At 43.4% G+C, this 16,255-nt stretch overlaps 1 protein-coding gene across 2 annotated transcripts; it reads right to left on the minus strand.

The window, feature by feature from the left end:
- On the minus strand, positions 1-16,209 carry dapk2b (death-associated protein kinase 2b). 2 transcript variants are annotated; one of them, XM_035156181.1, is made up of 12 exons: positions 16,034-16,191; positions 15,350-15,487; positions 8,284-8,505; positions 6,875-7,013; positions 6,157-6,286; positions 6,014-6,062; positions 5,895-5,921; positions 5,648-5,800; positions 5,115-5,160; positions 2,011-2,100; positions 1,836-1,916; positions 1-1,003 (listed from the first exon to the last, which is right to left on the minus strand). In XM_035156181.1, the coding sequence occupies exons 2-12, from the start codon at positions 15,424-15,426 to the stop codon at positions 926-928; spliced, it is 1,092 nt and encodes a 363-aa protein (XP_035012072.1). In that variant the 5' UTR covers positions 15,427-15,487; positions 16,034-16,191; the 3' UTR covers positions 1-925. The 2 variants fall into 2 exon arrangements, with proteins under 2 accessions (XP_035012072.1, XP_035012071.1); XM_035156180.1 differs by lacking the exons at positions 1-1,003; positions 1,836-1,916; positions 2,011-2,100 and adding an exon at positions 2,217-3,720 and having other exon boundaries at positions 16,034-16,209.
- Positions 16,210-16,255: the final 46 nt, after the last annotated feature.

The following is a 16,255-nucleotide window of genomic DNA, read 5'->3' on the forward strand; positions in this document are numbered from 1 at the left end:
TCACGTTTCATTAATTTATTACACAAAAGCTCCATTTACAATACATACAAGTGAACAGAAATACGTGTTTGTGACAGTGAACGTTCCTTTTGAGCTAAGATATGAGTAAAACTGAACTTAAGACATTTGGCTTACATTTATGTATATTTACACCATAAATATATAGATGTCAAGAAAGTCACAAGTGCATCATAAAGGTATTTATAAACTGTCTTATAATGAAATGCAACTATTTTCCCATTGGAAAGTAATTGACAGTATTTCAAATGTCCTATATTCAATACAACCTACAGATATGTCTGTATAGTGAACAATGCAGGTAATTATGATGAGGCAAATACAGAGGTCGACAGTAAACACTGTGTTCACACAGACATGGCTGTAATTTAAGCAGAACAACATGTAAACATTTGTTTATGAAGACCTGCTAGCATCTTGTCTTCCCACAGCAAGACAATGTGTCTATATACGTTGGACAATACAAGTCTTTCAGATCCTCACATGCACCCGACAATAAAAAGAGAGAAGGACTTTTACTGAGGCGTCAAACAACAGCCGAGGGACTTTTAAGACTGCAGTTATTAGAGGAAGCTGCCTACGCTCTTGTGTACGCGCCAACACCGGCGTCTCGGCTCCTGTCAACAATGACACATGTTACATCTTTAAAACCTACATTTGAATTTAGAAACAGCAGGAGGTCGTCTATCGTCTGCTGGTTTTTATGAGTGGAAAAAGACAAAGTCGCCTTGACCAATAAAAATGCTGCCTATTCAGCTGTCACTCAAACGGACACTGTGTCGGGCTCTTTGAGAAAACGTCAGCTGCAACGTAAAAAAAAAAGAAAAAAGATGCTAAGTCACTACTTGCAACCGGAACATGAACCAACAGACTTGACACTTGGGCTTGAACACGCTGGTTGTTGCTCTCAGGAAGTGTTACTTCTCTTTCTGGATCTTGGCCGTCTCTTCAGGACGTCTTCTTCGTTGTCACTTTCACAGTCACGCTGAGAAAAATAAAAGTAAAATCTAGTGTTTGAATTTAGAAACATTTCTGATTAATCTATGGGCTCATAACTGCACAGGTGGTACAGCTCTATGACTCCACACAGATTCAACCTCTGCTGCAATTATCACGGTTACATTTACAGTAACAGTTTAAAATACTATGAAATATGCTCTCTTGTTTTATTGCTGACAGTTGGATGATGAAATTAATTTGATTTTCACGTCCTTACAATAAATTAACGATGTATAGCTACAGCCAGGATCAGCTAATTTTAGAGTAAAGAAATATTTTGCCTGCTCTGTCCTAAAGTAACAAAATCCACCTACCAAACATCAACACCTTACATCTTGTTTGTTTCATTCAAACAAAAACTGGGGTGTAAAAATTAAAAAATTACTTAGCAGTGATTTCCAGATGTCTCAAGACAAGTCATCTGGCAAATAGCCCTCGTAAAAACACAACTAGTGGTTTTTATACTTCAGTTTTGCACGATTTCAAGATCCATTATGCAACTATTTTACCTTCAAACGATGAATGTTTGGTGAGGGGGTTGGGAAATACTCAGCAGGTTTACTGTCGGCATTAGGCCCAGTAACTTCAAAAGTAAGGCCAAACTGTCAAAAGCTACATAGTGCTTCTTTAAAGTAAGAAAATACAAAGTGAAATTGAATGAGCTTTAGAGGTGCTGGCAAGAAAGTTGTGTAAAATTCATGCAATTTGACATTTTACTCAAGTTTCCAGATTTGCCAGAAAGCAAACGAGCTTGTTGAACTATTGTTTTAACTCCTGACTGAGTCGTGGCTGTTACTTTTACAACAGTGTGTTCATACCCCGTCCTGCTCAGGCAGCTTGTTGCCCTTCTTCATGATCCGCGTCAAGTGGTTGCACAGAGCCACAATTCTAAATGAGAACTGTTGAACAGAACAAAAAGAGAATGAGTTACACCATAAACCAATGATATACAGAACTTTGATTTACTGTAAGGTCGTAAATACTGCACTTCACCTTCCACCTGCGTCGGGCGTACTGTCTCCTAAAGTTATCCAGGTTCACCACCGACAGCCTCTTCACCATGGCCTGTCTGGTATTCAGAGGCTACAAAGACACAAGGAGCTTTCATGTTAATTTCAAATTTGGAGAATGCTTGTCAAAGGAGAATCTCAGGAAATAAACTAAAATTGCTGAAAAATCAAAGCAGATTGGAAATGGGGATATGTAATAAATAATGAACATTTATTTCAGAGGTTTTGACAACAGTTAAAAATGTCAGTGTGCACATCAACGGCGAGACCAAAGATCTGTGAACATCTGTTGAGATGATGAAAAACACTGATAAAGGTGAAAAACTGATAAACTCACAATATCTCATCATAGATGCTGTTGTAACATCTCCAAGAAAGAAATCAAAAGGATTTTACATCAAATAAATAAATTCAACCTTCATTAAAAGTGCCCTTTGTTAATTAATAAGATCTATAAAAAGAAAGAAAAAATAACATTTATGACTACAAAAGTTATTTTACACATTTATAACCATTGTAAAAATATGTCTGTATAGTCTAAAAAAGAGACTGGGATAACAAAAACAATAAAATCAATCAGAAAATGTGAACTTCTAATACATTCAATTGAAAATATCTGCTGTCTGATTCTGTATTCATGTAAACATGACACAGTAAAAACATTCAGAACCATTATTGTCTTCATTGCTACAGTATGAGACACCAAACCTGCTCCATCAAAAAGAGCTGTGCGTAAATTTAATCAGCTTCTGTTAATAACACTTCAAGTTTAGTATCATTTTTAATAGTGTACCACATAAAATAAATGACATTTTGTGAAATATGAATATTTGCTCTCTAAAAAACTAAATGTAAATGTCGAGTTGGCATTTTACAGGAGATCTTCAACTGAAAAGTTAAATTATTTTTGTTTTCACAAATAAAGAAATCTAGAAATAAATTCAAAAAGGAGACTACACAGCTATACATTCAGAAGTTTGTGTCTCCGAAAACAAAAACCAATGTGTAAAACACGTTAAGATCTATAAGTTCAATGAAAGCGTGTCTTCGTCTGTGCGTGTTAACCAGACTCGCTGAGCGGCTGCTGGGCCTCTGGGCACAGTTCCCCCCCGCAGGACTGACTCAGCAGCTCCTTCAGCGCCTGCTTCACGTCCATGTTCAGACTGCTGCTGTGGATGCTGCCAGCGCCCTCTGGATGCAGGGAGCTCATCACGTCCTGCAGCCACTGCATTTCAGAATCCAGCTCCAGCCGCAGAGCGTCCATCTGGCTCTGCCTCTGGTTGTATTTCCCGCTGATGCTCTCCAGACCGGCATCTACGGCCTTCACGTCCTCCTGCAGCAGCCTCCTGGTGGCCTCCACTTTGCGAAACTCATAGCGGACCTGGGAGAGCTGCTTCCTCGCTGCCTCGCTCTCCTCCTTGTACCAGGCCTCCTTGTCGTTGTAGATGGAGAGCAGCCCCTCGATGTCCCCCTGAAGAGTGTGGTGGGCCCCTGCCACCTCTGACAGCCCCGTCTCCATCAGGCTGATGTCTTCCACCACATGGGCGAAGCGCTCAAAGTTGGCGTACGTGTTGTTCTGCGGAATACTGGAATGCAGCTGGATGGTGTACTCCTTCAGACGCTTAGTCTTCAGTTGCTCCGCTTTCTTCTCGGCCTCATGGGCGGCGCTGTCCTCCTCCGTGTGACCGCAGGACTTCAGACAGAGGGGTGGAGGAGGGGGAGGACACTGAGTGAGAGTCTCATTGTCTTTGAAACACACGAAGCGGGGAATATCCCAGCAGATGTGGTACTGTAGGATTAGTGTGTGACCCTACAGCGAAAGCCATGGCAGTTAGGAGCACCAAAAGGGACAGACATTGTTGTTGAGTGTGTTAAGTTTCCTGGTTTCATGCTGATGCGTCCAAACAGGATGAAGACTCCACTGCAGACACTGCTCCCATGCATTTCAGCAGCCGACACTGGAGTGGAGTCCTTTGACGTTACGGGTTGTTAAATGTCCATGCCAGTAAAAAACACGATTAGTGACATGTTGCTTCACCTTGACCTCCGACTGCGAACTACAGATCTATTAGATCTGTGCTGCTGTGATGATCCCTATTTAAATCTAGTTACTATCACCAATGCGAGAGAGAAATATAACGACAATCATATAAGCTCTGTCTTCTCCTGACCTAGAAAAGCTTATTCACGCCTTCGTCCTCTCACACCTGGATTACTGCAGTGCAGTATTTACTGGTGCCAGTCGATCCTCAGGGTCTTTGCTTCAGCTGGTGCAGAACGCTGCTGCTCGCATTTTAACCAACACCAAGCACAGGGCCCATGTGTCTCCTATTCATGCCTCCCTTCATTGGCTGCCAGTTCATTTTAGGATTGATTCTAACAACCCACTGTTATGTTATGGATCTGCTCACACCCTATGCTTCGGGCCATAATTTAAGATCTTCCAACCAGCACTTACTGGTAGTTCCTCAGTCAAGACTGGTAACTAAGGGTGACCAGGCTTTTGCCATCAGGACCCTGAGGCTCTGGAACTCCTCGTCTGAAGAGATGAGAATTGCAAACACTTTACATGTTCAAATTATTGCTGGAAACTTATTTTTGTAGGAATATGTTGAGTTGAGTTGAGCGTGAAACTGAAGCACTTCGTCAGTGAAGTGCAGAGAATCCTGGGATAGGTTGGGCTGCGAATGATCGACCGGTTGGAGCCTTCGTTTCTCGGGGATGGAAGGACGCATTTGTCGGCTGCATTTGAAGGAGACTTTGAAGTGGGACTGTCTATTTGTGCCACTGTGACAAAATCTGTTCTTCAAATGCAGCCTCAGAAGAATGCGGCCTCTGAATTGAGACACAGCTTATATAATGTACAGTCACTGTGATAAACTACTGTATGTTCCCAGAACATATAGAGTGAAGTTAGTGTTTGAACTCTCATGAGCCTGAAGTCACATTTTATTTTGTTCAAACAAACCTGCTTCCCTGTTTGACATGAGCTGTCTCGTGTTGTTTCACGTGTGTGGGTGGGGAGCTGACCGTAGTTATTAAGAACACCAAACACATGCTACAACATGGCACACATGTAGAGCATACCTTGATCCAAGGATGATTGAGGGTTTCTTGTATGGTCAACCGTTTTCTGGAAGAAGAAAATGCAGCTGAGTAAATACAGGAGGGGGGAGCGGGACGTCAGTCACACATTCTGCTGTGAAACATTCGGGAATACGTTCAGATGAGTTGAAAATTCACAGGAATATTCAGTTTCTGGGAGGGGGCGTTTTAAATGGAAACACTTGTTAAGCAACAGCACAGGACCACACGGTGCAAAAAAAGACAAGTATTGCACAATGGCTCGCCTGAAGTAATGAGGTTCCTTTGTAAATAATGTTTATTCAGCTTATCTTATTTAGTGTAACACAGTGTGTACCAAAAACAAATGTGCCCAAATCCTTGCTCTAGATTTCTGTGGACTGGCTGTGCTTTCATTTCCATTTGGATCAGGACTGCGTATTTAACGCACTTAGGATTTATGGCAGTGAAACTGAACTAAAGCCGGGCTTTGTACTGGCATTGTCGGGACTTGACCTTTGGCTTTCAGCTGTTTGCCAGCGACCTGTTTGGTTTACCTCGTGTCCTTCTCCAGGAGCTGTGTGATGAAGCTCTTGGCCAGCTCGCTCGTGTTGCTGAAGAACTCCTCGTCGAAATCGTAGTTCATCGCTGAGATGTTTCCCATTGTTTCCTGCTTGGTGTCACCCAGGAAAGGTGACGCGCCGCTTAACCTGAAACAACACAGCGATCGTTCACACACTGACTAAGACCCTCCTCGATAATCTCCAAAATTCCTATTCATAATCACGAATCGTGGCAACTTACAGTATATACGTGATGACTCCGATGCTCCTGTGAATAACAGCACAAGGTTAATCCCAAGTTCTGCCCTGCAGCCTGTTGTATGGAAGGCAGCAGAGTCAGAGGTAATTAAAGGATCTTACCACATGTCTGCCTCCAATCCCAGTTGCTCGTAGTTGACTATCTCTGGAGCTGAAAATAGACAGGACATGGTTGTGCACCACAATCAGGCCACCAGACACCACACTGTCCTGCGGTGAAAACAAATCTCTTACAAAACACTTACCGACGAACTCAGGAGTGCCAAAAATGTTTTTGAAATCTGCGCCAGCTTCTATTTTGTGTGCCAGGCCAAAGTCTATGAGTTTGATGCGGGGTAGAGGAACGTTCCTGTCCAGCAGCATTATGTTTTCAGGCTGAAGGGTGAGGAAACAAAAGAGAGACGCACATTTGTAAGCTGATTTGCTCTAATACAGAGATTGATTAATACATAAAGACAATAAATAACTCACGTTGCCTCTTTAAAGCCGTCTTTTGTGTAAGCATTAACGAAAAACATTGCAACTGTTATACTTGTTAGACATCTTTAGTGGTTTCAATTTTCTTATCTAACTCATGGCAAGAAAGTGAAAGTGCTTAATTTTTGCCAATTTAAGTTTAGACTTGTGTTTGCGTAAAACGCATGAAGAGAGAAGAGGTAAACAGGATGGTGGTTTTCAGAGAGCAGCGACGATGGCGACACTGCTCTCTGAAAGGGAGGAGATAACCTTGTGGTGTTTGTATCTGAGAATCTGGGCCTCAGCCAGAGCAAACAGGAAGGAAGTGTGATTCAGAAAAAGTGAGACTCTACTGACATGCACATTAGACACCTGCTATATATATTATAATGTCCTTGCATGTACAGTATGTAATGGTAGAGTTGCTGCGGAGGGAAAGAATTTCATCTGCAACCCCGGGACAAATGTAGTCTTATACGTGTGATGCACAGATGGAGCAGTTTGTACCTTCAGATCAAAGTGTGCGATCCTCTTGGAGTGGAGGTACTGGACTCCGTTCAGGACCTGTTTGATAAACTGAGTGGCCTGCTCTTCACTGAGAGACTCCTTCTGAGCCAGGAAGTCAAACAGCTCTCCTCCAGAGACCCTGAAACACACACACACACACACACACACACACACACACACACACACACACACACACACACACACACACACACACACACACACACACACAAACACACACTTGAATTTGATCTAAAGTGTGAATGGATGCCTTGTATACGTTTGTTTGTGGTACCAATTTAGCTCAGCTTTGCGTCTGTTTGACCAACTCATAAATGTTCCCCATTAACTTCACAGAGCGACATAAAGCATCCTTTGACCAGCTGGCATCCCAGAGGCATGATATTCTTTCACTGTCATACAAAGATGACATAATGGACGGATCACTGGATTACGCACACAGTTTGCGATCCCGCCGCTAACAGTCACAGTAACAGTTCACCCCTGCTTTAATTGGACCGAGCTTTCAATTAGTCCCAGTTTTCGGGTTCTCCATGTTCCCATGCAGGGGCTGGCTGGACACAGACAAGGTCCTCTCAGGACTCTTTTCAACACAACTATTACTGTCGCTGAGAGACATTCAGTTCTTTTCTGGAACAATGCTGGACAAAGGATTTCAGCAAACAAAACGTGGACAAAACTCTCAGGGAGCAGGACACGTATTGAATGTTAAAAAGTCTGTAAACACTGCTCAACATATTACACTCGATGTTAAACAGGCTGTGATCATGTGACTGCAGAAGAAATGGATACAAATCTCTACTGTGTGCAGATGTTTGGGGGGTTTTTAGGGAGAGGTTTTTTATTGTGGGAGGCGATTCTCCCAAAGGAAACAGTTTCAGGGGAGACTCAGTTCAATGAAAGTAAAAAAAATATTACATAAGTACGGTTGCTCTGAAGTGCAAAACACAAAATACGACAACAAATTACAAAACACTTGCAAACGATGGCGCTCATCGCTGATTGGATGGATGCACTGTCCACATGTGTTGTGATTTGTTGTTGTGTTTTCTTATTTGCTGTTGTGTTTTGTGATTTGTTGTGTTTTATTCTTTGCTGTTGTGTTTTGTGATTTGTTGTGTTTTCTTCTTTGCTGTTGTGTTTTGCCTTTATTGAATTAGTAACCGAAAGGATTTCAGCCTAAATGCTTGTGATTTGGTAAAGTTCAGAAACACAGCGTTTGTTGGGGAATGTTTCTGTTTTACAGAAACTAATAAACTCCTGTCTTTACTTGCTTGTACTTGTTAAATTCTTGGTTGGCCATTGGATCAAATAAAATAACCATGGCCACAGTCGGTTAAGGGTGTAGGGGGTGGACTTTATCCGGGTTGTTGAATCATGCGGCGACTCACAGTTCGAGGATAAGCACCACGTCTGTGCGGTTCTCGTACACATCGTGCAGGGACACGATGTTTGCGTGCTGGAGCTCCTGCAGGATGGTCACTTCCCTCTCGATCTCCTCTCTCCTCACGCCTCGTCTGCTGGCCCGACTCTGGCGCTTCTTGATGAACTTGGCGGCGTATTCGGTGCCCGTGCTCTTCTCTGTGCACCGCTTGACTATTGCAAACTGTCCACTGCAGACACAAAAAAAGACACAAAAAAAAGGACACTGACATTACTTAACAACGTTATTACTGGGTTTTTTTATGTGGCAAATGATAAAAACCTTGTACTATCATATATTTGTGTAAATTTCAAAATAAGATTCTTGGTAATCAACGACAGGATATAGCTGCAGGTGAAGAAAGCCAGGGAAGAAGCCGTGTATCACAACCAGATGAAATATCGTGGTAGTTCATCATCACTTCCTGTTTCCCGACCAGACAAAGAACAATCACGCCTGTGTGGACAGAGCTGGTGTCCTCCCACTTCACCAGCATTCCTGCCAAATCTCAAACTATCCTCCAGTGATCAGTCCACAGAGAAAATAAAATCCCAGGAACTCTGAATATTTCACAACAGAGGCGTGGCTCGGGGGGGAGCATCTCTCAGAGGACGATTGTTTCACTTTTCACTGAGCTCTTGTTTCGCGTGTTAGCCTCTGACATGCTCCTTCAGTGTCACTCTCCTCCAACATAACTACACGGTACTTTCACTCATAATTGACTCACTGACAGACAGATTGAAGAGTGTGAAAACATTTTCCAGCGTCGTCGCCCAGTTAAATATATGTGCAGAGTCTCTGTGATCAGAGCAGCACATGTAATCTCAGGCCTGACTAAGACAGATCTAGGACCTGAACTGCCAACACTGTAAATTCAGACGTCTTAGTCACTGATCCGAAGGCGACAGAGACATGAGGGTGAGTCCTGTGGTGGCAGAGATGTCGTTCTGCTCAAGGAGGGCGAGCATTGTGGCGACTTCGGTTAAGGAGGTAGAGCGGTTCATCCGCCAAACAAACAATGAAGTTGATGGTTTGATCCCCGGCTCCTGCAGTCAGCACGCCAAAGTGGGCAAGATACTGAACCCCAAATCGCCACTGATGATTTTTTCAGCAGAGGGAAGAGTTTGATAGAAACAATATATAGTATCGCTGTAGGAATTCGTGTGTGGGTGGGTGAATGAGGCTGGTCGATGGCAAAAGTGAGACATAAATACAGTCAATATACCTTTGTCTTTGAATAATAGAGACACTTTGTATTTTTAGACATTGTGAAAAAACGCCCAGAGGAGGAGAGAGATAATAACTGGCATTTCATATATTTCGGACATAACTGTCGGAGATTCCAGGGTGGCTGTGAGAAGCTGTCCAATCTGTATCCACTATCATCATGGTGTCTAGTGGGGCTAAGAATAGCTCAGCTTCCAGGCTCATTCTGCTGCTGTGGAGAAAGAGAGAGGCGTCCTGCTGAGCGCGGAGGAGTGGAGAGCGGGGATGAGTGGAAAAGAGGAGTGCTAAGAGGAGCTGCTGGATAAAAGACAAGAGTCTACAAACGCATGGATGCCCACTCTGCTCCTGCCACACTCACTTTCCACTTTCACTCTCAAGTAGCACTCACACAGAGCTCATCACAAAACAAACCTCCGCCAAGGCCCAACAGTCCCTTTCAATTCAATCAAGCTGCACCACATTTCACGCAGTCATTGATATCAGTCCACTTAACATGCCTGTTTTTGTTTTTCATAAACTATAATTAAAATGTATATAATTAATAACAATTAAGTATTTGCTCGGAGATTGGTGAAAAGGACCCCCCCCAAAAAATCTCGCAATGTTGAAAAAAATGCCCTAATCTGGATCCGCACCAAAATTAAATGAGTTCTTCCCTGACCTATACCACGTCCCCCCAACCAAGGTTTGTTGTAATTCATCAAGTCATTTTTGTGCTATCTTGCTTATAAACAAACATACAGACCAACAAACAGGGGTAAGGACAAAACCTCCTTGGCAGAGATTAAATACCAACCAAACAACAGTTATCCTCTTTGTGGTTTGAATCAACCCATACAGTGAGTTTAACCTTTCCTTAACCACATAAGAGCAGGACGGGTGAGCCCGTTTGCTCTTATGAGGCACACCCTGTCCTGCGCTCACTCAACAGTCACATCTGGGAGCAGCTCCACTGTACACGCTAAGCTCCCTACTAGATTTACCTCACTCAGAAACAATGAAACAAGTCACTGAGGTTTGCTTTTCATGCAAGCCAACAAAACTGTATTAAACTGAAGGGAAAACCCTCCGTTATGAAATGATAAATAGACGTCTCCCTGACAACAAAAGGTTAAAACTGAAAGTGGACAGAATTTTTTTTATGAGTCAGTATGCCTTCCGGATTCCAGAGCAGTACGTCGTCAACTGTAAAGCACAAGGTAGTTATTACGATTATTTCATTCATATCGGCGCAACTAAACGCCATCGGAGGGTGTGAACGTGTCCCGACAGAGAATGCAGAAGAGTAGGAGAGAGAGAGAGAGAATGGGGGAGAAAGCATCTTACATCATAACAAAGAGTCTCATGCTGCAGAGGTAACAACAGGGAGGGTGGGGTGATGAAGCAGAGCAATGTGGAGTCTCAAATTCTCCCCCTCTCTGTTCCATTCGGGCGACATCTACACCTCAGAGACGTCCCCGAGAGGCTGACAATGTTAAAGATGACGATGATAATGTGTGAACTGGAGAGGAGGGTAAGCCGTCCAATGAGATCTCTCTTGCCAAAAACAGGCACCCCAAGGGGAGGAAGAGTCAAATGGCAGGAGCGGCAGCAGTGTCCTTGATTTGCCTGTTAGAGCAAGGCCGAGCAGAATAACCCTTCGCGTTGATGGTTGTCGCCAAAATGTGAGAAAGTGCCCGACACGAAGGTCTGCGGCAGGCTTTGCTTTAGTGTGGCTGCGAAAGTCGTGTAGAGTAACAGCAGAGAGCAGTGATGCTGGGAGTGGTATTCCACAACGGGCCAGGCGTGCCGGCTGTCTTAGCCTCTAAGCCGGGGCCGGTGGGGCTGAAAGTACCATCTCTCCGCAGAGTTTCCACTTCCAACAGCTGAAGGTTATTATCCACAGCCAAGGTTGGAGGAATGCTCGGACAAGTGGCGCCGGCCCAATATTTAAACACATTTCTCAACTGAACAAGCTCGGGGGGGCTGCGATGACAATGAAAGCCAGATTCATAATTGGCCAAGCCCTGTCCACCATCTGTAAATCGACGGCTGGAGGAGCAGCTCGGACTTCTAAAATAAGGATCCTCACACTGCAGAAAACAACAATTATTTTGTATTTAACAACTTAGAATACAGCTTTGTCAGCCACCATGCTTTTGTTTTGAAATACTTCGACTTAAATGCCCTTTAAATTGTTCAGGATACTATAGATCCCCACTGGTTTTGAAGTGGTCCAATGTCAACAAATCATCTCCGGCTCAGCGAGGCTTTACGAGTGTTTGCTGACAGTAACGGGAGGACCCCTGTCAAACGGGAACTCCGGGAATGTCCAAGAGGTCAACGCGGAGTTCCCTCTGCCAGGCTGCGTTGAATAAACACATTTTTCTACCCACTCAACAGCAGGAATGCGTGTTCCTCAGAGCTGACTACGTGCATTCCCGACCTGCTCCGTGCACACCCTCCCTCAAAGCTATAGATAAACCTCGTACAGTAGATCCCATTGGAGAAATTCTATCACTTCACTGCATTCACCAGGAGCACCTGTTGCACCTCGCACTTCAACACATCCCAAGTGTGAGCGCTGCGGCCCCCACCGAGCATCGCCGGCCTCCCTGCGTCCTCGCCAAAGACAACAAACGTCTGCACATTTCCCCATTACATTTCCTTCTGCATTCGTTTTCATGTGTTTCTAGAAATGACATCAACCAGAGAGGAATAGGGAAACACCTTTGACGTCAGGTGTGGTGAGATCAGACCTCGTCAGTGTTTCTGCATTTGAAATGTGTCTAAATGAATCATGAGCATAGGGCTCTGGGAGATCCAACAAGATAGCCTGCTCATGTTTAGCCTTATGTTCACCATCTTAGCCATTGACTGTAAATGAGGATTAACGACATGACAGCTCCCCCCCCCCAACCTCCCTCGATTAAGACACCCTGCCTCTTCCATGTTAGTGGGTGAGACGTAGACCAAACTAAAAAGTCAAAGTACATGTCAATTAAGTTGTTCTCAAAGACGGTTTCTGTAATATCAGTTAGATCTCATCACACTGATGTTTGATCATTTTTCCAATAAGTTTTCAATTAGTTATTTGATGCCATATAAAAGGAAGGAAACATCATGATTGACAGCTGACACTGACTCTTGGTCGAGCATGTGACATAACTAATCCGCTGCTGCACAGACTGTGGATCCAAATGCACAAAATGGCAGCGTTCATATCCTGGATATTTTGGCAATTCATTTCCCGATAGTGGGAAGAAGTGGAGACATGTCGTCCATCTTTATTCACAGTCTATGATCTTAGCTTAGCATGTTTGCTAACATTAAGTGCAAAGTACAGCTAAGGCTGATGGAAATGTTAATAGTTTTGTTGTTGTTTTACTATAAAGATTTTACCATATGGTGGTGCTATCATGGAAGTGATTATAATTCATCTTGACGAGGACATAATAGATGTCATGGCACTCCATCTGTGGTTCAGTAGTTTTTTAAACAAAATGGTCAAATTCATGGTGGCACTAGAGGAACAATCTTTATGATTCAGCATCTGGGGACCATGAATGCAGATTCAAAACTTCTTGTCAATCCATCCAATACTTGTTGAGATATTTTAGTATGGACCAGAGTAGTGAGCCGAACAACTGACACATCAACATCCACAAAGACATGCAGCCAGTGTAGATAAACACCACAGACTCAAGGCTGTGAAACCTGCGTAGTAGACATCATACTCACATCCGCCATGGTGTCAGTGCAGTATTTACACATTTCAGTAATTAGAGGAAGTTTACAAGTCTTTTATTTGTGTTCAGGAACGCAAAGACAATGGCACTTCCTACCCAACGGTGCATCCTGTGAATTTTTGTCGTTACTTGCTGATGACTTACAGAGATGGTGTTTTGTTTAAATCAGTAAGCGCTGCATGACCAACACGGAAATAACATCTTGTAAATGTACTAAGGTTGTCAGACCGAACATGGTGCTGGTCACGACCAAACATGGACAAGAACGAGTCTGTTGTTGACAGGTAGAGTTCACATTCTTCAGCACCTTGCCTTTATGGTCACTTGCACAACAGCTCACCACAGGTTCGTCGGGGGGGCAGTGGCAGCTGTGGGCCAACACTCACACACTTCCTACTGTATGTCATCATCAGTGTCATCAATCGCATGTTAAGACTGGTACAGTTTCCGGTGAATGCCCCGTGTCTCAAGCACAGGGTTGTCCTACAGATAGGTTTACCAAACGTTCTCCATCAGTGGAAAGAAACAGCGAGTGCAACCGTGTGGGGTCCTGTGACTTTAGAATTTGTCAACAGTGGGGGGGCTGATATGATGAATGGACTTTCCTCTCGGCTCAACAGTTCCACAGAGCACAGAACATTTAAATACACCACATCGATCAATGTCTGGCCCCACTCAATTTCCCCACTCTCTTGAGAGGACGATTGAGCAACAGTTCCACTGTGGAGAGGTCTGAACCCATGAGGTCAACACAAACTGAGGGCGAACTCAAAACTCACCATAAAGCTGTCTAAACAACACAGAAGAGCTACGAGCGAAAGACTCCGGCTGAATTTGTGATTAAATTCTCAGATGTGACCTGTGACTGAAAAAACAAAGTTTTGTGGTTTCAGTCACAAACATCTGCAGCGTTAAAAACCACAGTAGATGTGAGTTTCTGTTTCTCACGATGGTGAAGCTGAACACGTACAAACCTCAGGTCTCAGTTCTCCTCTCAAGCAACACATTTCAGCTCAACCACAACTCACTGACGATTTTCCAAAACATTTAAACAGTTGCCAGGTTATGACGTGATTAGTCTTTAATTAATCAGGAAGCTACAATATTGGAAATTCATCTGCAATTATGAATCATAATTTGTCATTAATTTGTTGCAGTTTATAAATAGTTAATACGTTATTAATAAGTGCATTCAGATCTCTGCAGCTCTTCTCATAGAAAGTGGTCAACAAGTAATTTGACTGACTTACAACTAATCGATAAAGCATTTATGAGTAAAATCCCTATTTCCACCTAGTAAACCCTGAGTAATGGATGCCTTTTAATAATTGTGAAGTCATACCCAGTTTACGTCCAGTAAATTTCTGCTTTTCAATGCATTTGCATTTGAATGTTTAAATAAAAGAGGAAATATGTAGAATCTCAATGTAGCATACAATCAAAGTGCTGGACATGAAACCTCTCCTGAAACGCAGCTGAAGCACTTCCAGAGCAGATGTTGGTCTGTGCTGTCAGGGTGTGTCAGAGAGTCGGGGGCCAGCAGACACTGGGACACAGTGTGTATTTTGACAGGTAGCGAAAGGTCACAGGTCAGACGCTTTCCCCTCACACCCTCTCCGTCTGTTAACAAGTGCTGCGTAGGTCCGAGCTGTGCGTCCGTGCAAAAAACGACTCTGCAGCTTCCTCAGGCCCCAATGCAGTCTGCCAACTTCCTTTAATTTATTTCCCCATTAGACGCTGTTTCCTTGATGTCTGCTCTGAATTAACACCCCTCCTTAACGTATAAACTTCAACACATTGGTTCCACCACCGCCCAGAGTCACCTTTGGCAAAAATCACATTTCATTCTCTCTGCTGGACTGAACCCAGTTGGAGCTTGTTTTCATAGAGAGCTTTCACTTTTCAGACTTTATCTCTGGCTGTAAACTTCCACCTAGTTTTGACACCGTGACACTCCCAAGTCAAGCTTAAACAAGCCAGCTGTTTGCACACATAGAGGCAAGCAGGGGGCTCCTCTCACACTCTGACGCACACAAAGTTTTTTGAGCATTAGTAATAAATATTTTCTACTGTACTCACCTTCCTAGTTCCTCCCCAATTTCATAGAAATCATCCACATTCTGTTGCTTGAAAACCGCCATGCCAAGTGTCTTCATTGATGTGCTTTATCTGATGTGGTCTGTCTGTCCAGCCTGTCTTTTCTCCACCAGTCCGGCCCTGTGGATATACAGTAAGAGAGCATTCACATTGATTTCTAACAGGAGCACAGAAAACCCTTATTACGTGTTGCAGCTTGCTGTGGAGCATTCCATCTCAGAGCTGTACCTACTTTCACCTTCCTGTTCAGAAAGTCTTAACAACACTAGAACTTGACCAGCAAAGCAGAAAGTGCACTTGGTTTGTCTTTAATTTGTCTAAATACTGATTTACTGGCTTAAGATGCAACTGTGCCAAGCTGAGCCGAGTAACAGTGTTTCCTTCTTGTGATTATAACAGGATTACAAATTAAAAGATAAGAGCATTTGGGGTATTGAGGGCAGGGTATCTGTTGTGAAACATTTTTGTCTGACACAGGCCACAGCATATTCTTTGTATTGCTATTATTCCCTCTATGAATAGGAATGAATGAAATGAATAATGAAGTAATAAAATAGAATATAGAATAAAAGGCAATCTCATCTTTTTCACAATCTTAACTAGAACCAACTTCCCATATGTTAATCTTCATGTCCCACATTAAACTGAGCAGCAGCCACATCTTACCTCAGTGTTAAAGCTTCTGTCTGCTGATGAACTCACATCTGTCCCCACGTCTCCAGCAGCTGCTCTGCTCTCCTCATGAAACTGGCTCCTTCACCGTCTCTGTTGTTTTCTGTCACTTGTGGCTGCACCATCAGGCTTTTGAGTCTGCACAAGTCCCTCCCCCTGATGGCTCCACTATGAAACTGAAGCATGAGAGGGACAGGCTATGAATAAAGATGACTG

This window comes from Hippoglossus stenolepis, chromosome 5 (assembly GCF_022539355.2).
Source record: "Hippoglossus stenolepis isolate QCI-W04-F060 chromosome 5, HSTE1.2, whole genome shotgun sequence".
In the NCBI taxonomy this organism is placed as follows: Eukaryota; Metazoa; Chordata; class Actinopteri; order Pleuronectiformes; family Pleuronectidae; genus Hippoglossus; species Hippoglossus stenolepis.